This window comes from Bos javanicus, chromosome 4 (genome assembly GCF_032452875.1).
Source record: "Bos javanicus breed banteng chromosome 4, ARS-OSU_banteng_1.0, whole genome shotgun sequence".
Lineage (NCBI taxonomy): Eukaryota > Metazoa > Chordata > Mammalia > Artiodactyla > Bovidae > Bos > Bos javanicus.
In genome coordinates this window covers 11257424-11275078 of record NC_083871.1, presented here as the reverse complement: position 1 = coordinate 11275078, position 17655 = coordinate 11257424, and the positions used below count along the sequence as shown (strand labels likewise).

At 38.2% G+C, this 17655-nt stretch overlaps 1 protein-coding gene across 1 annotated transcript in view; it reads right to left on the bottom strand.

Annotated features, from left to right (window-relative positions):
- The window catches only part of VPS50 (VPS50 subunit of EARP/GARPII complex), a 135000-nt gene that overhangs the window by 38629 nt on the left and 78716 nt on the right, over positions 1-17655 (bottom strand). Inside the window, exons 17-18 of the mRNA XM_061413446.1 lie at positions 3589-3679; positions 1281-1457 (exon numbers count right to left, since the gene is read on the bottom strand). Coding sequence (XP_061269430.1) covers positions 1281-1457; positions 3589-3679 — 268 coding nt within the window. The remainder of the gene's footprint in view (positions 1-1280; positions 1458-3588; positions 3680-17655) is intronic.

Sequence of the window (17655 nt, the reverse complement as noted above, 5' to 3'; positions counted from 1 at the left end):
ACCCAAAACCATGGAGACAAATTCAACAGCTTTTTGTCAAATGTGCACAGTTTGCACCACATCTTCATCAAATCCAAAATAAAAATCGTACCCAGTCCCTCTGGAAATTCTGCAGAGCGGAAGGACACATCCAAACTAAAAACTGTGAAAACAGCCTGTGGGTAACGGTGAGGCCAGCATTCCCACACTGTAAATACGGGAACACTGAGGGTCACAGAGTCACAGGGACTTGCCAAGAGCCACACAGTTAATCAATAAAAGTTATAATCATCAGCTGCCTGCAAATCTTGCCATCAACTCACACTACTTCAGGTTTACATTTTTTGAACTGCTCAGAGTGTTGTTAAAACACTACTCCTATATAACACAAGGAGCCCAACGTGACACTGTGATGACCTAGAAGGGTGGGGTGGAGATTCAGGAAGGGGGGTGATATATTTATATACATAGTCATGACTGATTTGCATTGATGTATGGCAGAAACCAACACAACATTATAAAGCAATTATATACCAATTAAAAATAAATAAATGTACAAAACAAAAACATCATACTCCTAAATGCTCAAAATATTCCTAGCCAGTAACCAAATAAGACATTACCCTTTCTCAGTAAAGGGGATATGGAACAAAATGACTCACTTAGCTGCCCAAGAATAGAGCTGAGAGAAAAGTGCAGATGATCTATTCTCACATACATCCATCTATCCAACAAATCGTGTTAACTGTGCAGTGAAGAAACTATACTCCTATTCCATCAATAATCTGATAAGAATATAAAGCAATCTAATAACAACATAAGTAAACATAAAGACAAAGCTCATCATTCAAAAGGTCAATGTCAACAAAATGTACTCGAAAGCCATTCATTTCCAGTGCAAACAGTAACATGGGTGCCTAAGTATAAAGGTAGGAAAGTGGGTGGTAAATATATGAACCTATGCGTGTGTGCCTAGTCTTGTCTGACTCTTTGCGATCCCATGGATTGTAGCCTCTAGGTTCCTCCGTCCATGTATTTGCCAGGCAAGAATACTGGAGTGGGTTGCCATTTCCTCCTCTAGGGAGTCTTCCCAACCCAGGGATCGAACCTGTGTCTCCTGTGTTTCCTGTACTGGCAGGTGGATTCTTTATCACTGCATCACATGGGAAGCCCCATAGGTACGAAAGGAGGGCAGTAAATGTATGAACAAATCTAACCAATTACCTTGCTCACTGGCTACAACACTCTCGATAAGAAAACCCCACTTACATTCCACAGTATGTTTTAAAAACACCACATACCCCATTAGAAGCCAGGACATCTTCTGTTTCTTCATCTTTGTGGTCCGCCTGAATTTCAAATGGATTCCCACCACTGCAGTACTGCTCAAACAAGGTTACCGTTTTTGAGGAAGTTGCAGATGACTGCTTACTGGGTGAAACCGATGGGGAACGAGACTGTTCCATGAATTTAAATTCCTAGACATTAAAAAAAGAAATGAGCCAGATTCCTTTTTGCAACAACAATACAATTCAATTACATAAACATGAATTTGACCAAACTCCAGGAGATAGTGAAGGACAGGGAAGCCTGGCCTGCTGCAGTTCATGGGGTCGCAAAGTACTGGGCACAACTTAGTGACTGAACAACAGCAATATAAACATATTCCATCAGTGCAAACGGAGAGTTAGTGAAGAAAACCATCCTGATTCTTTACGTTATTCATTTTAAATCTCATAAGTTTTTGAAGCACAAACTTGCACACACATGTTCAAACGTTTTCCTAAAGACAATTCAGTAAACCGACATCACTTAAAACAGAGCTATGTGCATCAAGATATTTTTGGCTTACTTTATGGAATGGCACAGAATTTTTAATAGCTTCAATTCAAATGATAATTCTAAAAATTTTTACCCAACAGCAAAAGTCCCAGTAGGGTAGTTTTAATCAACAGAGTCATTTATAAAAGCTAATTGTTGTCAGGTCAAATAGCTTACACCATTTAAGATATTCTATGTGAATACAATGAAAACCAAGCATGCAACATATATCTTTCTCTGTTAAGGTGGTGGTGGTGGTGGTTTAGTCACTCAGTCACGTCCGACTCTTGTGACCCCATGGACTGTAGCCTGCCAGGCTTCTCTGCCAGTGGGATTCTCCAGGCAAGAATACTGAAGTGGGTTGCCATTTCCTTCTCCAGGGGATATTCCCAACCCAGGAATCAAACCCAGGTTTCCTGCACTGCTGGCAGATTCTTTACCGACTGAGAATGTGTGTGTGCCTGTACCACACACACAATTCATGGCTAAATACAAATTCAAATAAAATTATTTACATAGAGATGCTAAAGTCAATGCTGGAATTTGAAGTAATATAAGGAATCATCTTAATTTAATAACTCTGCTGCTGCTGCTGCTAAGTCGCTTCAGTTGTGTCCGACTCTGTGCGACCCCATAGGTGGCAGCCCACCAGGCTCCGCCACCCTTGGGATTCTCCAGGCAAGAACACTGGAGTGGGTTGCCATTTCCTTCTCCAATGCATGGAAGTGAAAAGTGAAAGTGAAGTCACTCAGTCGTGTCCGACTCTCAGTGATCCCAGGCATCACTACCAGGCTCCTCCATCCATGGAATTTTCCAGGCAAGAGCACTGGAGTGGGGTGCCATAGCCTTCTCTGTTAATAACTCTAAAATAATGTTAAAATTAATATTAATTTTGTTATCTTTAAAGCATTTATTAATCAACATGTTTCATTGCATTTAATATCACCATTTTAGGAAAGCAATATGATAAACCTGGATAAGAAGTAAGCTATTATACAATATGAGTGTAAACACTATTCCATTAAAAAAATATTTTTAATCATGTATTCTTTACATTTATCCAGAATAAGAAAATTCCTTCTAGAAAGATATTTCTTCCAGAGGCAAAAACTAACTGCAGGAGACCTTCTAAAAAGGAATCTAAATTTATATACTATATTCTGACACTGGATATTTGTAGGACATTGTCTAACACACAAGAAATATTTATCTACACTGTGTTTCAATCAAGAGAAAAAACAAATCAATTAAAGATATTTTCACAGATTGCATTACAGGATTCAAGGAATCAATTAACTAATAAAAACTAGTGGTATTTTTTAGTAAATGGCTCTTTTATCCCTGAGGCATTTTCTCATTACAGACAAATTTATGAGTTGCAGCAGAAATTAAGAACCTACTGGACCCTTTAAGAAATGACAAATATTCTTCAAATATAAGCATTTTCACTAAAGACCATCAAAATATAACTGATTATTTTTCTGCAAGATTTAAATAAAGCAGGGACCCTCTTCTGAAATCTAAAGAAAACAAATTACTTTAATTGTGACTCTTTGCAGGCAAAAGAGTTTTTCTAAACTGTATAAACTGAAATTAGTAAAAAGTGACAGACTGTGACATCCATAAAAGTGTCATCCTTGTAAAAACAGGCTTATTATTAATCACTTTTAAGGAAGAAAGGAAAGGCACTCTTCCCTAATTTAATTATTTTATAAATGCTTTCATGTATCTGGTTTGCTTTTAAAGATTACTAAATAAAAAACTGATTTATCTGTTCTTAAAACTTACATGAAGTTGCAAAATGCTGAAATTTGACTTCACAGGACAAAGCTCCCAGGTCTCATTCTCTAGAAACATTCTCAGTTCATCAAGCCTTGTTCTTAAAAACAAATAACGAATAATCCCAAAAGTAAGAAGAAAAGCACACTGCACGCAAGAATTAATATAACAAAAACTATTACAGTTATCACTGTGATCATAATCAATTTTGAAAATCCATTCAGACCAATGTAGTAAACACAAACATTTGCTTTTATGTACTTATCTGTAAGAGAAAAAAACCTCAAGTATTTACCAAACCCAAGAATATTTCTACTATATTGCAAAAATAATAAATGCAGGGAAAATGACATTTTTATTAAGGGACTAAACTAAGCGACTCACCAACTCATGTACAAAAGATATCCTTTAGCTAATGACATCATTGCCAAAAGAAAAAAACAAGAAATAATTTACAGGGTTTATGAAACCATAAATACTGACAAATGTTAAATGTTATGTTATTGTTATGTTTAATTTAATGTTATGTTAAAAAGCATAGATCTTAATCATTCTTACTAAACCACAATATCAAGGTGATTATCACTCTCTAAATATATTTTAGCTCAGTGCCTATCTCTACACAACATTTACAAGATAAATTAGTAAGTATGGCACTTAAATTAACAAGTAGTCACACATTATACTGCTTACTGTTTTCTGAGTGTGTGCATGTGAGTGTATGTACATTCAGTAGTGTCCAACTCTTTGTGATTCATGGACTGTAGCCTGCTAGGGTCTTCTGTCCATGGAATATTCAGGCAGGAATACTGGAGTGGGTTGCCATTTCCTTCTCCAGGGGATTTTTCTGACCCAGGGATCGAACTCCCATCTCTTGTGTCCCCAGCACTGGCAGGCAAATCGTTTACCATAAGCACCGCCTGGGAAGCCCTGTATCTTCAGTAATCAGTATATATACAAGCAATTCCAGAGAAACAAATACTTCTTTCTTGTTAATGCAGGAATAAAAAGGCCAGTGCCTGTCCTCTTCCTACAACAAACCTCACTGCTGTTACTAAAATCATGCTAAAAACAAAATCTAGATTTTTAAAACAAAAACCCACAGGTTCTAAATTAAAGATGGAATAAATGGTAAAATCTGTGAAAAGCAGAAACTGTTCAAAATATTAGTGAGTTTAATAGACAAGGGCTTTAAAGTACCTACTGTAAACAAGTTAAACAAAATACAGAAAAAAAGATGCACAAAATGGATAGAAAATTTTTTTAAGAACTGCAATAATAAAAACAAAAAAGAATCAAACATTCTATAACTGAAAAAATACAATACTTCAAATTAAAATTGGGTAAGTAAAACACCCAGTTTTTACTTCCCTGGTGGCTCAGACGGTAAAGTGTCTGTCTATGATGTGGGAGACCCAGGTTTGATCCCTGGGTTGGGAAGATCCCCTGGAGAAGGAAATGGCAATCCACTCCAGTACTATTGCCAGGAAAATCCCATGGACAGAGGAGCCTGGTAGGCTAGTCCATGGGGTTGCAAAGAGTCGGACACGACTGAGCGACTTCACGTTCACATTCAAGTAAAACACCAGATCACAGAATTAATGAACTTGAAGACAGTTTGATAGGAAATAGCAAACCTGAAGCACAAATGGGGAAAAAAAAGGAAAAAAGGGAAGAAACAGAAAAGATCATAAGAGATAGGTGAGGCTGTCAAAACATCTAGCATGCATACAACTGGATGGAGAGGATAGAGAGAAGTGCAAAAGAAACGTCTGAAATGGTAGGTCACGGCTGAGAATTTGGCAGAAGTGGTTGTGCCCATACCTGTCACCATTTACAAAAATTAACTAAAATGAATCACAGATCAAATGTAAGAACTAAAACTATGAAGCTTACAACTCTTACAATTCTACAAAGAAAAGATAAATAAATCAATTTTAAAATGGGCAAATGCTTTGAACAGATATTTTTTGTAAAGAAGATATATGAACGACCAGTAAACATGCAAAAAGTGTCATTCATCAGGCAAATATAAATCCAAACCATAAGGAGGTACTGCTTCACAACCATCAGGATAGCTAAATCAAAGAGACAACAAGAGCTAGCAAAGGTTTGGAGAAGTTAGAACCCTTATATAGTGCTGGTAGAAATGCAAAATGGTACAACCACTTTAGAAAAGTTTGGTAGTTCCTCAAAATGTTAAATATACAGTTACCATATGACCCAGAAACTTCGCTCTGTGTTGGTTTTCTGTGGCTACTATAATAAATTAACAAAAACTGGGTGACTTAAGGTTTAAGGTGGTGCTAGTGGTAAAGAACCCATCTGCCAATGCAGGAGACTTGGGTTCAATCCCAAGACAGAGGAGCCTGGTGGGCTACAGTTCATAGGGTCGCAAAGTGTCTGACATGACTAAAGTGACTTAGCACGCGCACACACAGGTGACTTAAGACAACAGAAATTTATAATCTCACAGTTCTGGAGTCCAGAAGTCTGAAATCACAAAGTGGAAATCAAGATGTCAGCAGGAATACACTCTCTCCAGAAGCTCTAGAGGAGAATCTGTTCCTTGCGTCTTCTGATTTATGCTAATTGCTACCATTCCTTGGCTAGTGGCCACAGCACCCCATCCTCTACCTGTCTTCACATAACTTTCTCCTCTATGTGTCTCTGTATCTGTATCAAGTTCCCTTCTATCTCTCTTTAACTGTGATGGCATTAGGGCCCACCCAGATAATCCAAGATAATCTCGCCACAAAGTCATTAAGTTAGTCATATCTACAAAATACTTTTTCCAAATAAATTAACATTTACAGCTGCCAAATATTAGGACCTAATTTTTGTTGGGGGGCGGGGGAAGGGGGACAGAGGGAAATAGACAAAACATTTGTCATCTTACTACACATTCCTAGATACATACCCAAAGAACTGATGATATATGTCTATGCAAAAACTTATACAGAAATGTTTACAGCAGCATCATTAGCAAGAGAGTTCCAGAAAAAAACGTCTATTTCTGCTTTATTGACTATGCCAAAGCCTTAGACTCTGCGGATCACAATAAACTGTGGAACATTCTTAAAGAGATGGGAATACCAGACCACCTTACCTGCCTCCTGAGAAACCTATATGCAGTCAGGAAGCAACAGTTAGAACTGCACATGGAACAAAAGACTGGTTCCAAATAGGAAAAGGAGTACGTCAATGCTGTATACTGTCATCCTTTGTTGGGGTCCTTTAATGGACCGGGACCTGGCGGTCGGGAGGCGACGATAAGAAAGTAAAAGAGAGAAAGAGGCTGATACTCCCTGGTTTACGCAGAAAACCAAAAAGTCCTTGACACAGGACTTGCGTCTCTCACAAAGGCACCAGGCGCCCTCTCAAGGAGGGGTGAAGGCACAGGGCACCTTCTTGAGAGAGTCTTAGAAGCCCAGGCAGAAGAGTAAGCAAGACTGGTCTCTGCGTTCCAAGCAATCAGCCAGAGAGAGAGAGAGAGAAAGAAAGAAAGACATGGAGACCCAAGCTTTGATGGAGCAAAGGTGCATTAATGAATTTTCTGTGAGTATATATAAGCTGTGGTACAAGAAGTTTCTTACAACTATGATAAAGATCAGAAAACCAAGCGTGTAACAACTGTTACCAAGGGAACAAGGGATTAATAATTGCCACAAGGTCAGAAGACCATCCATATCTCAAGAAAGGGGATCGAGACTAAGTAGTTTTGTTGTAAAGAGAATGTTTACTAAAGGAGACTCAAGCCTGTCTCACACAATGACCCTGGTTCCTGGGAGCAGCATTCTGCTCCACTTGAAAAGAAACAAAGGACCTGTGAGAAACAGCAGGTAGGAATCCTCCTGTTAAACATTCCCCGACAATCCTTCATATTTAACTTATATGCAAAGTACATCATGAGAAACACTGGGCTGGATGAAGCACAAGCTGGAATCAAGATTGCCGGGAGAAATATCAGTAACCTCAGATATGCAGATAACACCACCCTTATGGCAGAAAGTAAAGAGGAACTAAAAAGCCTCTTGATGAAAGTGAAAGTGGAGAGTGAAAAAGTTGGCTTAAAGCTCAACATTCAGAAAACTAAGATCATGGCATCTGGTCCCATCACTTTATGGCAAACAGATGGGGAAACAATGGAAACAGTGTCAGACTTTATTTTGGGGGGCTCCAAAATCACTGCAGATGGTGACTGCAGCCATGAAATTAAAAGATGCTTGCTTCTTGGAAGGAAAGTTATGAACAACCTAGACAGCATATTAAAAAGCAGAGACATTACTTTGCCAACAAAGGTCCATCTAGTCAAGGCTATGGTTTTTCTAGTAGTCATGTATGGATGTGAGAGTTGGACTATAAAGAAAGCTGAGCACCAAAGAATTGATGCTTTTGAACTGTGGTGTTGGAGAAGACTCTTGAGAGTCCCTTGGAGACTCTCAAGGAGATCCAACCAGTCCATGCTAAAGGAGATCAGTCCTGAGTGTTCATTGGAAAGACTGATGTTGAAGCTGAAACTCCAATACTTTGGCCACTTCGTGCGAAGAGCTGACTCTGAAAAGACCCTGATGCTGGGAAAGACTGAAGGCAGGAGGAGAAGGGGACGACAGAGGATGAGATGGTTGAATGGCATCACTGACTCAATGGACATGGGTCTGGGTAAACTCTGGGAATTGGCGATGGACAGAGGCCTGACGTACTGCAGTCCATGGGGTCGCAAAGAGTCAGACACGACTGAGCAACTGAACTGAACTGAAAAAGTGAAAACAACCCAAATGTCCATTAACTGAGGAAAGGATAATCAAATTATGGTCTATCCATACAATGGAATATTATTTACCAATGAAAAAGAAAGAAGTTCTGTTACATGCTCCAACATGGATGAACTGTTAGAAATATTCTAAGTTAGAGCCAAACACAAAAGGCCATATAATGTACGATTTCATTTTTATGAAATGTTTATATGCAGGCAAACACAATGGGCAAATACCCAGAGACAAAAAATAAGTAAGTGATTGTCAGATGCTACAGGAGGAGAAAAGTGCCAATTAACTGGTAAAGGGTTACTTTTTGAAGTGATAAAAGTATTCTGAAATTAGACAGTGGTGATGCTGTTGCTGAATTATTAATATATACTTTATAGGAGTGAATTTTTGGCATTTTTGGTATGTGACTTATATCTCGATGAAGCTATTACTATAGAACAATTATTGAGATAGGCAGGACTCTAAAAGGCACTCTAAAATCCCTAAAGATTGTCTGCACTATTGCCCAGGACTAAATATGATGAAGACCACCCTGTGATTATATCACCAAATATGGAAAAAAGGGATTCTACTGATATAAGTAAGATTACTTGAACGGCCTTGAGTTAATCAAAACAGAAATTATCCAGGTGGAACACCCTAATTGAACAAGCCCTTTTAAAGTAGATCTTTATTCTTCTCGTGACAAAAGATGGGGAAGTCAGACAGAATTTCTGGCTTTTGAAACCAAAGGGGTCAAGTGCAAGGACCAGAGACATAAGAAGCTGAAGGCTTTTTAGCTGACGGGTAGCATGAAAACAGAAACCTCAGTCCTAAACCCACAGGGCACGGAACTGGGCCAGTGTCTTGAATGTGCTCAGATGCAGATTCTTCCTCAAAGTCTTCAGATGAAAGATCAGCTAACACCTGGATTTAGGCCCTATGAGAACCTAAGCTGGGAACCTAGACAAGACATCCAGACTTTCACAGAACTGTGAGAAAGCAAAAGGGCATTGTTTTAAGTTGCTAAAATTCATGGTATTCTATTACACAATAATATAGAACTATTATGGTGACGAAAGATACCAACTCACAGACTGAAGCTTAGTTATACCTACATATAAAAAGTATAGAAAATAATATAGAAAGTAAAATATATGACAATAACATTAAAAGAGAAGGTAAATGAGTTATAAAGTTGGTTCCTGCATTATTTTGGAAGCATATTAACCTAAGGTCAACTGTAACAGAATAGGAATGCATATTGGAATGTTGATGGTAGCCACTACCAGAATACAAATTTTAGGCTGACAAAAAAGTAATTTGAAAATTGAAAAGACACAGTCAATCCAAAAGAAAGCAGAGAGAGAAAAAAATGAATGAAAAAAGTTATCTACACTTCTAGAAATCAAACAGCAATATGATGGGCTTAAACCCAACTATGCCAATAATAAATTACATGAAAATGAAATAAAGGTCCAATCGAAACACAAAAACTGTGCAATTGAAGGTTAAAATTAAAAAACCATATATGCTATTTATAAGAAGCATACTTGAACTATAAGGTTGAAGTTAAAATTAGACTGGAAGCAAAACTAGATTGAAAGTAAAAATTACAGACATGATTTCTTAAAATTATGAACTACAAAGGAAATCTTATTGAAATTCTTTCTTCATCTATTAAAATGATCAATATTGTATTTTTCCTATAGCTGTGCAATAGTAAATTAAATTTATTAATTTTTAAAAAGTCTCGTCAACCGTGTATTCCTGTATTCAACTCTGCCTATTCTTGAAGTATTGTCTTTTTTTAGATATACTGGATATAACTTGCCCATCTTTTGTTCAGGACTTTTGCCCTTAAGTTCTTTTGAGCTACTAACCTGTCATTTTTCTTGTTTGTAATGTTTTGGCATTAGTGCTATGATGGCCTCATAAAATAAGTTATAAAGCATTCCCTCCTTTTCTATTCTCTGCATTGGAAGGCAGATCCTTAACACCTGGACTACCAGGGAAGTTCTCTTCTACTCTCTGAAGGAGCTTGTGTCTGACTCTGTGCGACCCATAGACGGCAGCCCACCAGGCTTCCCGTCCATGGGATTCTCCAGGCAAGAATACTGGAGTGAGTTGCCATTCCCTCCTCCAGGGGATCTTTTTGACCCAGGAATCAAATGCGTGTCTCCAGTGATTTCTGCATTGCAGGCTGTTTCTTTACCACTGAGACACCAGGGAAGCCCCTTAAGATCTATAGATATCCCTTTAACTGATGATATAATCTCTTTCTTCTTCTTGCCCAGTTTTGCTAAGTAGTATTGTAGATTTCCTTCTATTATACATTTACTTTCTCTTTCATTGACTTCTTAGTTCAGTTGCTCAGTTGTGTCTGACTATTTACGACCCCATGGACTGCAGCACGCCAGGCCTCCCTGTCCATCACCAACTCCTGGAGTTTACCCAGACTCATGTCCATTGAGTCTGTGCACGCCAGGCCTCCCTGTCCATCACCAACTCCTGGAGTTTACCCAGACTCATGTCCATTGAGTCTGTGATTCCATCCAACCAGCTCATCCTCTGTCATCCCCTTCTCCTCCCACCTTCAGTCTTTCCCAGCATCAGGGTCTTTTCAGAGTCAGCTCTTCGCATCAGGTGACCAGAGTACTGGAGTTTCAGCTTCAACATAAGTCCTTCCAATGAACACCCAGGACTGATTTCCTTTAGCATGGATTGGTTGGATCTCCCTGCAGTCCAAGGGACTCTCAAGAGTCTTCTCCAACACCACAGTCCAAAAGCATCAAATCTTTGGTGCTCTGCTTTCTTTATAGTCCAACTCTCACATCCATACAGGACTACTGGAAAAACCATAGCCTTGACTAGATGGACCTTTGTTGGCAAAGTAATGTCTGCTTTTTAATATGCTAAGGCGATGGCACCCCACTCCAGTACTCTTGCCTGGAAAATCCCATGGATGGAGGAGCCTGGTAGGCTGCAGTCCATGGGGTCGCGAAGAGTCGGACACGACTGTGCGACTTCACTTTCACTTTTCACTTTCATGCATTGGAGAAGGAACTTATGGCAACCCACTCCAGTGTTCTTGCCTGGAGAATCCCAGGGACGGGGGAGCCTGGTGGGCTGGCGTCTATGGGGTCACACAGAGTCGGACACGACTGAAGCCACTTAGCAGCAGCAGCAGCAGGTTGTTCATAACTTTCCTTCCAAAGAACAAGTGTCTTTTAATTTCATGGCTACAGTCACCATCTGCAGTGATTTTGGAGCCCAAAAAAATAAAGTCAGCTGTTTACTTTTTCTACAGCTGTTTACTGTTTCTACTGTTTCCCCATCTATTTGCCATGAAGTGATGGGACCAGATGCCATGATCTTCGTTTTCTGAATGTTGAGCTTTAAGCCAACTTTTTCACTTGCCTCCTTCACTTATACTGACTTCTACTCTTATAATTTATCTTCCCACTATTTCTTTAGGTTTAATTTGCTGTCATTTTCTAAACTTTTTGAAATGTAAGCTTAGGGCACTGATTTTCAAACTTTCTTCTTTAACCAAAAAATGCATTTAAAACTAAAAATCTTCCCCTCTGCTTTAGTTACACCTCACAGTTTTATATGTTTATTAACATTCATTTTTAAATATTTTCTAATTCTCAATATGGTTCCTTCTTTAACATGGAAAATAGGTTGCTTAATATCCAAAAACTGGCAGATTTTCTAGTTCTCTCTTATTTATTTCTAGTTTAATTCCACTGTGGTCAGAATATGCTCTGATTTCAATCTTTTGAAAGACTTTTTCAAAGACTTGCTTTGAGTCCCAGCAATTGATTGACTTTGATTAACTGTCCTTCTGCTCTGAAAAAAAATATGAACTCTTCAGCTATTAAATATTATAATGTATACATACATATATGTGTAAACATATATATATATCAATATATCTACATAAATTAGGTAAATTTTATTAATATCTGGTCTAACATATATCCGGACTGATTTTTTTGTCTGTTTATATTACCAATTACTAAAAGTGGCACGTAAAAATTCTCAACTATGATTATAAATTGTCTATTTCTTCTTCTAATCTGAATATTTTTGCTTTATATATTTTGATTTTATCTTAGTAAGAGCTTACAAATTTACGACTGTCATACCTTCCTAACGAAAATCTATTTATCATTATGAAGTATCTCCTTTACTTTTAGTAATACCTTTTGACTTAAAGTTGACTATCTCTTAGGGATTTCTTTCATCTGATATAGAGTGTCTACAAAAACCTACCACAAATATCATACTTACTGGTAAAGTACTGAGTGAAAGAATGTCCCTTGTTGGCACTTCTATTCAAAATTGTACCAGAAGTCCTAACCAATACAAATGTTAGAAAGTAATATATAAAACCATCACTATTCACACATGACATATTATATACATGGGCAATTCAAAAGAATTTCCAATTAAATTTACTAAAATGCTAATTTAACCCCCAGATCATAGGAATTCTGGGTCAACACACTAAATCAACTCACATGTCTATGTGTGTGAGAAACAACAAAAGCAACACAATTCAGAATAATATTTATAAAACCACAATATTTACATAATGTTCAGCCATGACTAGTCAGTGGTGACACAAGTTAAGAACAGCAGTTAACTCTGACTGAGGCTACTGACTGAGAAAAGTACAAGAGATTCTTCGGGGATACTGGAAAAGTTACATATATTAACCTGAGAAGTTTATGCAGTGTGTGTGCCTGCGGGCTAAGTCACGTCAGTCGTGTTCGACTCTGTCCACGGGGATTTTCCAGGCAAGAATAGTGGAGTGGGTTGCCACACGCTCCTCCAAGAGATCTTCCCAACCAAGGAATGGAATCCGCAACTCTTGGGTCTCCTGCACTGTAAGGCAGGTTCTTTACCACTAGCGCCACCTGGGAAGCCCCTTATGCAGTATACATATATTAAAAATTCACAGAGCTGTACAATAAGATATGCATACATTCATGTGAGTTCGGAGAAGGCAATGGCACCCCACTCGAGTACTCTTGCCTGGAAAATCCATGGACGGAGGAGCCTGGTAGGCTGCAGTCCATGGGGTCGCGAAGAGTCAGACATGACTGAGCGACTTCCCTTTCACTTTTCACTTTCCTGCATTGGAGAAGGAAATGGCAACGCACTCCAGTGTTCTTGACTTGAGAATCCCAGGGACGGGGGAGCCTGGTGGGCTGCCGTCTATGGGGTCGCACAGAGTCGGACACGACTGAAGCGACTTAGCAGCAATAGCAGCATGTGAGTTAAGTTTTAATAAAATTTTTTCAAAGGAAAAAACTATTAATCTATCACTATCCTCCCAAACTGTCTGCAATAAAAGGCAGGCCCATTTTAAAGGTAAAGCCACAGGTGGCTCAAGCAAGCATTCATCCACTTGTGAGGGGTCACAGGCTCACAACTAGCAGACAGCAGAGGGGCCTGATTTCCAAGTCACATTCTTTTCACTGCAACATGGTCAGCAACAACAGCAAAAAGGAAAAATATCCCTTTTTACTGGAAACCATACATTGGTTAATACTATCCAAATGGATTCAATAAAGCCAAGGAAAACTTCCTCTGCAACGCTTTCCCCAAGAACATTTTATACAAATGGAAGGATCTATATTTTATATCCTTTTTTCTAATTTATTGGACTAACACACACAAGATAGCAGTTATGATAAAAAAGCAGTTAAGTATGTAAAGTACAAACTGAGATCGGATGCTGAATAACAAAATTGACTGTAATCATAAAGTTAAGTGAAAAGCAATCTCGGTCATTACTTTAAGCGAAGTGGGTGTCACCTGCATCTTCAAGAAACCAGAATATCAGCAGGATACAAAGAATTTTTTTGGCAAACTAAAGAACAGGTGCAACTAAAATAAAATTAAAGAGATTTTAAAGTGCAAACATTGTGAAGAAGATAATAACCAATCTACAAACTGTCTCAAATATGTTGACCGACAAGTTAAAGGGAAAATATCAATGAATTACAAGTGTGTGAAATACAGATCTTTTACTTAACCTAATAAAAGATTAAAGCAATAGGAGTTAGGCTCCAAAAGCAAATGATAAAAGCACAGAGTTTAAAGAAGGTAGAATACCCAACATAAGCTTTATACACTTTGTAGAGAAGGAACCTGATGCTCAGAAAATTAAAGATTGGTTAAACATGGGTGGTAAAGCTAGTGAGGAACACAGTAAAGGTTGGAACCCAAGGCCACTGATAACACCGCATGGCCCCAAACGTTTTACCAGCAGGAGGAAAAGTGGAATTTGATAGTTGTTCACTCGCTATTATGGTATATTTATGTGTATGTACATATTTCTGTTCTGTATATATGTACATACACATTATATATACACACATGTATATATATATGTGTGTATATATAATGTGTATGTACATATATACAGAAGAGAAACTAGTCTGATATAAGAGGTATATATTATGAAGACACTGTCCCTTTTGCTCTCATTTTAAGTTCAAAATTTAAGCCCTCTTGTATAGTTTAGACATGGAAAATAGTCATATTTTACATAATTGAATTTTTAGAAGAACATGTCATGTACTAAAAATAAACTAATTTATTGGTACCATTTTCACCAAATCCCCCCAAAACCTGGTTTCTGAAAACATTTCTCCGTTTTCCCAAGGAATACAGCAAACAGGGCTGCAACAGTATCTCCTATTCCACACACAGCTCTTCTACATGACCTAACCACTCCCCTGTCAACAGAGAAAGTCTGATTTCCCTCCCCTTCAATCTGAACCAGCGTTATGAGAAGTCTACATTCGATGGAATGTGGTAGAAGGACTGCATGAGTCCCGAGCATGTCTGAAAAGGCCAAGCACCCTCCACGTGGTTCTCTTGGAATGCTGGTTCCAAGGGAAGCCAGCTGCCATAGAAGAAGTCCAACCACACTGAGAGCGCCCCACGAGGGAGGCCACATGTGGGCCGCTGAAACCAAGCCAGCTGTACAGCCTTCCAGCCACCTCCACCAAGTGAAGCCATCCTGAACCTGCCACACAAAGCTGAGCGCTGAGTCACCCCAGTCAATGCTATGAGGAGCAGAAGGATCTTGATCCCTGCTTAAATTATTCCTGACTCACAGAATACATGAAATAACAATAAGATGGTGGTTGTTTTAAGCCTGTAAGTTTCAGGATAGTTTGTTATAATGCAATACTAGGTAAATGTATCCATGGACACTTATACTTCAAAGTATATATAACAAATAACTTCAATGTATATATAACAAATAACTTCAATGTACATTGAAGTTATTACACTGGTTAACCTTTTCCTTAAAAAAAAAAATCTCTCAGGTATCTTATACAACTAAAATTACTGATAACTTATTTTCTACTCTCTCTGAAGCCTTAACCAAAACAGTGTACTTGGCAGAATATATATGGGCAGGGGAGGGAGGAGCAGTGTGACATGAGCAGGCAAGTTGGTTTTAGAAGATATCAGGTCCAATATTCAAACCAGAAGACATGATTCAATCACTTGACCAAGAGAGAAAACAAAGATAAGTATATGGATAATAAAACTAACTCTAGAAGCACACATTTTAAATACACTTTAAGGAATAAACCAAGCCTTTCTTACTCAGGCAAGCAAAGACGTTTCTCCCTACAAGGATAGGTGATCTTTCTCTTCCTCTGACATCAGTCAATGCACCTTTAAGGTCACTGAACACACTTATAAACTTTGATTATTAAAGCAATTAAAAACAAACTGTACTTGTTAAATGTCTTGACAACAGTACACTACTGCACAGTCTCTACGTCATTACTGTTTTAGATTATTTGTGCTTTGGGGAATTCTGCAACATCTGCCAGAAGACTGACAGCTTTCGGTGTATACAAACTTAGAGCCTGAACATAAAGAAACTTGGGGAAATAAAACACACCTTGAAAGATGTGAAGTTACACTGACAGATGATGACAGAGACTGTGCTTCCTCACATGCTCATCCAACTTTGCCCAAGAAAAACATAACGGCAGGCAAACTTTAATACTTCCACAAAAAAACACCAGTGCATTCTGTAAACAGCTGTTCTGCCAAAGAGTAAAATGCTTCTACGTTCACCCTGTTGTTAAGTCTATGCCTTCAAACCAACAGCCTAAATGGACTCAAAGTCAGGATAATTCGGTTCAGGAATTTCTTCATTCTCAAGAGCTCTATTTGGCAGAAGACCATGAAACAAACTGTAAGCATGTTTAAACACTTTAATAAAATCGAAACAGATGATGCTAGTTCACCATGTTTCACGGTATTTTTTGGTATTTATGTAGTATGATTTGGTGAAGGAGGTATTAAATCAGAATTTAGTAGATTTACATTCATCACTGGCTAATGTAATGACTTTCATCAACTCAATATTTGTCCACTGGCATCGTTTCTAAACTGCCTGTTAAGTTCATCTTGCTTTAGAAGAGAGTGATGGTTGGCACCCACTTTGCCAAGTAATTTTCATTATAATTTCCCAAATGGCAGCTGTTGGAGAGAGAATGATTACTGGCAGTATATAAGCAAGACTGGTTTAAACACTGCGGAAAGGGAAGAATACTACAAAAAAAAAATTAAATCTTTATGTTTTAACCTACTTTTATAATATACAGAGCAGCATAAAAAAAGGGAAAGATCTGCAGGTAATACTTAGGGAGACCATTTAGTCCAACCACCTCATTTTACAATTGATAGATAGAACCATATCCCAAAGGGTTAAGTAATTTGGTCAATGTCAGTGAAGTGAGAGGCAAAAATGGGATAAGAACCCAATTTACTATTTCCCAGTCCTCCTCTCCTTCTAACAATACAATATAGCCTCCTCACTGTGAAACAAGTTTCACAAGTGTTTCTGAGAAAAGTCAATTAAAATGTTGAGTGTTTTGAAAACAATCATTAATATCTACGTTTTCTAAGTTCATCAAGGTGAACTTTTGTGAGGAATCTCCATTAGCATCTAGAAATGCCTATTATACCTGGTGGCAACAGATGACAGACACCTTTTGATAATAAAGTGGAATGCAGAATGGAAACCATTAAATGAACCCACATTTCTGCACTGCATACATCTTGCAGTCACAATGAACAGAAGACCCTCCAGTGGTATTGTAGGATACAAAGCAATCTTTGGGAAATGGACAAGCAGCATGCCTTCATCCTAACGGGTAAGTTAGGTTTCTCCTTTCTTCACAATTCTTGATTCTTTTCCATTTCCCATCTGTGATTACAAGGCCACTCTCATTTTGGAAAGCAATGTGTACAGGCTGGGACTTCTACTTTA